The 4,064-nt window shown below is 42.6% G+C and overlaps 1 protein-coding gene across 1 annotated transcript; it reads right to left on the bottom strand.

Annotated features, from left to right (window-relative positions):
* Positions 1 to 1,027: 1,027 nt before the first annotated feature.
* On the bottom strand, positions 1,028 to 3,627 carry tpt1 (tumor protein, translationally-controlled 1). Its single transcript, XM_079276537.1, has 6 exons — positions 3,492 to 3,627; positions 2,771 to 2,844; positions 2,095 to 2,282; positions 1,866 to 1,971; positions 1,597 to 1,713; positions 1,028 to 1,415 (listed from the first exon to the last, which is right to left on the bottom strand). The coding sequence occupies exons 1-6, from the start codon at positions 3,517 to 3,519 to the stop codon at positions 1,413 to 1,415; spliced, it is 516 nt and encodes a 171-aa protein (XP_079132663.1). The 5' UTR covers positions 3,520 to 3,627; the 3' UTR covers positions 1,028 to 1,412.
* Positions 3,628 to 4,064: the final 437 nt, after the last annotated feature.

The raw sequence follows: 4,064 nt of genomic DNA, 5'->3' as shown, positions 1-4,064 counted from the left end.
TTCCAGCCGGCTCCTCATCACACGGGAAAGAACAGAAGGGATGCAGCTTCCAGCTTTTCCAGTGACTCCCTGAATGTGGACGTCAAAAAGGAAATACTGTTTGATGGGAATGCAGCCAGTATGTGATGATTTTGAGTCACCGGGTGGAAAACTCTGCTATGCGTTAGCTAGCACAACACTTAAACATAAATAAACACAGTGTTGGGTTTCAATCAAGGTTTTTGTAAGCTGAGAAATTAATAACCAACAGCGTCTGGAAGAAGAAGCTGGAAACATGAGCAATATCGAGACACAAATCACAAGGCTCTCCTGCTACACTGACGATGAACTTGAGCACGATGGCTCGCTTCATAGTTTGGTTTTTTGACTTCAATTGTCCCATATCAAAAGTATTGAACTTTAAGCATGTGTGTCTGACTGCACACTATCCACTCATGTGATGGGTGTTTTCTATCAACTGTCTGAAGGCCAAACATCTGAGTAGACTGACATCAGAAGTTCATTATTTGGGATTTAACCTTTTAGTACCGTAGATGTGTCGGCTCACATCAGAAATGCAGCGAGCCGGACCCGGTGGTCACTCCTGCTTTAAGGTGTGCCTGGTGGATTTATCGAAACACTGGATTAGTCGTGTTAATCTACTTTTAATTTGATCAGTGGATTAAACAGAATTTGGAACATTTATTTCTCCATTCTGTCAGAACTTCAGTCAATGTGGACTCAACTGAATCGCGTTGTCAAATAACAGCCTTTTTGCTTGTGATGGGATTTGGGTTATCCGAAAGCAGCCAGTTTGAACAGGTAATCTCAACACCCCTCACCAATAAGGCAGTCTACATATGACAGAATTAACCTTTATGTAGTTGTTAAACCCGAGCTAATAATGGCGGAAACAGACCAGTGACTCTGAGTGAGCATGTGTTATACGTGTACATGAGGAAATATTTTTAGATTTCAACAAAGTACTTTTTTCCAGTTCTTAATAGTGGTTGTATGGTTACGTTGAAAGAAATGCAGCAAAAGAGACTGTGGTGGTACTAGATTTTATTTTCAAATTAAACCAGAAGAATTTTCATTAAAGATGGAATCGTATTTAATGCAACCATAAACGGGAGGTCTGAGGAGTCACCCTGTAGAGAGCTTTGCTAAAATACATCCTTCAAGCAGAAGTCCACTCACTATCCCGCCTTTTCTTTCCAATCCCAAAAACTGTGCCAGTCCTGGGATGAAAATCAAAACAGTATTCAGTGACCAGTCGTGTTTGAATCACCCAGTCTGGGGCATGGTGAGCATAAGAAATTGTAAAAGTTTTTTATTTCCCAGGCATGATGCAAAATAGTGCGCCATCAATCTGTTCTTGGGCCCATTTGGAATGCAGCAGCCAATTGAAAAGCAGATGTAGTTCCAGGCGTTTACTGCAAGAAAGAAGAACACACCGTAACTACCTTCAAGCATCTTTTAATATTCCTTTGAACACCAAAATTAACCTATTCAAGTTCCGGTACAGTTGAGTGAGAAATACAATACTGGCAGAGTATCAAGGAGATGTACTTCATGACACTTGGTGTGTATTTCTAGACTGAGCAGAGTACTTACACATTTCTCAGCAATGAGACCGTCCTTGAAGAATAACATGAATGGTGTGATTCCGTCCTCACGATAGTCCAGCAGTCCCACCATGCCCTCTGGGTTCATGCCCTCTCCCGTGAAAAACTGCAGAGAGACGAGGACGACAAATCAGCAAAACTGTGCAAGCTCAGCTTTCAAAAGAGATGCCGGTCACAAGATGGGCGAGCAGCGTCGTCTTTGGGCGGTTAGCAATAAGGGTCTGTAGGATTTGTGCACAGCCTTTGTTTGCACAATACCTGGTAGTTCTTCAGGTTACCCAGGATCTTCTTAACTTCTGGTGGTGCATCAGACATGAAGGGCTGCACTCTCGCTGGGCAGGTGTTCTCCAGGTGGGCCTTAATGCTGGACATGCAAACAAAAATGACAAATTACATACAAACACTACAGTACCAACAGGTATTTGGCCAAAAATAGTGATATTGTATTGGGTGTCTCTAGCCTTGAACCTTCAGCACCGATACTTACGCTTTAAAGTACTCCCTGATGTAGACCACATAATCCTTCTTGACGAAACCCGTCTCCTGCAGCTTGTGGTTGAGGACGATGTCGACTCCAGAGACCATGGACTCATCGGTGCTCTCACATTGTTCTTCAGCCGATGCGTTGCCACCAATTAAAGATTCGTCGATGCGGCCCTCTTTCCTGGTGATCATCTAAGCACAGAGGATGGACGGACATTAGGGGGAGAACACCAAAGTATGGTGGATCACAGAGGCAGTGGGACGGATGGGGGAGCGTCTCGATTGCCAGTAGGTAATGGCTGCCGGCTGGAAAGACTAGAATGTAGCCACTTTGCTTATTTAAACCCAAAGTGAAGCTCAGCCCCACACCGTTAAGCCAAATGAGTGGCAAAAAGCTTGCTGGTAGTTTAACTTAATTCACATTACATCAAATCTGTAACCCAAATGTGAACAAACACTTGGATTTTTTTCATTGTTCCCAAATCAGTTTTATTTAAACGGAGAGTCACGCTAAACAGTCATTTCTTTGACCATATGTGGTTATATTCAGTACTTGGCTGCAGAATTTGGAGCCAATTGGTCCCATTTCATTGTGACCTTACATTAAAGTCAACCAGGTGGAAACACATTTAATGTGACCACACACACACACAATCCCATCCTCCGGTGTGTAAACTCACCCTTCCTTCAACTTCATAGAAGATGCCATTTTCAGATTCTGTAATTTTGTAGATGTCCGAGAACATCTCATCATCTGCGGGAGGAAAACAAGTGTCACTTCTTTTTTCTTTTTTTTCAAACACAAAGCAAAAATCTCTGGTCTGAATGTGTCATCATCCACGAGTTACGTAAAACGCCGGTCATCAAGCTAGCTAACATTCCTCTGTAATGACTAACCCAACGCTTACGTCTTTCAACTTTGTGGTTAAACAAACGTGTTAGCGGCGAAGTGTGTTACTTCTTGGCTAAAGTGGCAATGCTGTAGAACATTCGGCCAGTCAAAAATAAAAAAAATCTTAGAAAATAAAAGCAGCTAGAAGCTAACGTTAGGTGCTGCCGAAAGGCCTCGTACACCACGTCACTGTATCATGACTAACGGTACCGGAATATCCAGATCCACAAGTTTCCCGTTAGGATATTCACACGGTAGTCACACATCCCCACTTATGGCCAACTCACTGGTAACGCGCCTAGATCCACGGCCATAAAAACAATAGCTAACCGACCTCAGCATCACCGGGTAACTCTCTCTGGTTAGCATCTGGCTAACACGAGTTAACCAACGTTAGCTTAGCTAGCCTAGAGAAAACTCTCTAATAACGTTGACACAGCGAAAAAAAATAACGACCGCCAACGTAACGATACCTAACACGGTTATTTACTAAACACACGTCTACTTACCGCTGACGATGCACTTGTAGATGATCATTTTTGGGGCTTAGAGGTGTTAAATCTTTCAGAGAAAGAGCGCAGGCCGGCCGCTCACACAGCACACTGGAGAGGAAAAAGACCGACGAGAGCGCGAGGCACGGCATTTACATCCTGCCGACGTCATCGGGGGTTGGTTTTCTCGCGTCTCTGCGCTTTGCTGACAATTTCACGTGGTTGCCTAAAGTGGTACTACACCCACATACCTAAAATAAATCCGCTCTTCTACCTCTCGATTTTACAAGACACGAGTCCAAAATCCCTGCCAGACACCGACAATGATGTCACGTTTCAATTATTTGAATGCCGTGTTGTATTTGTATTTGGCTGACAGTTAATTTACATTATCTGTGAAATATATTTGCCAACATAAAAGCCCGAAACACTTAATAATTCTGGTGGTGAACTAAAGAATCTCATTGTCTTAAAATATAATCTAATATATACATATACATATATAACAGAGGCTTCAAATACTACAATCAGCCTATAAAATATACCAGTGCAAAATGTAAACTCCGGTTCTCTATCTATATAGATATATAT

The sequence above is a fragment of the Melanostigma gelatinosum genome, assembly GCF_949748355.1.
Source record: "Melanostigma gelatinosum genome assembly, chromosome: 10".
NCBI lineage: Eukaryota > Metazoa > Chordata > Actinopteri > Perciformes > Zoarcidae > Melanostigma > Melanostigma gelatinosum.
This window is presented reverse-complemented; position numbering and strand designations above follow the sequence as displayed.

Excerpts from the sequence above, each read along its gene's own strand:
- tpt1 (XM_079276537.1), bottom strand. The coding sequence starts at position 3,519 with ATGATCATCTACAAGTGCATCGTCAGCG. Across the intron at positions 2,283-2,770 it reads TCTATGAAGTTGAAGGAAGG|ATGATCACCAGGAAAGAGGG; the intron begins GTGAGTTTACAC and ends CTCTGTGCTTAG. Across the intron at positions 1,714-1,865 it reads GTAACCTGAAGAACTACCAG|TTTTTCACGGGAGAGGGCAT; the intron begins GTATTGTGCAAA and ends GTCTCTCTGCAG.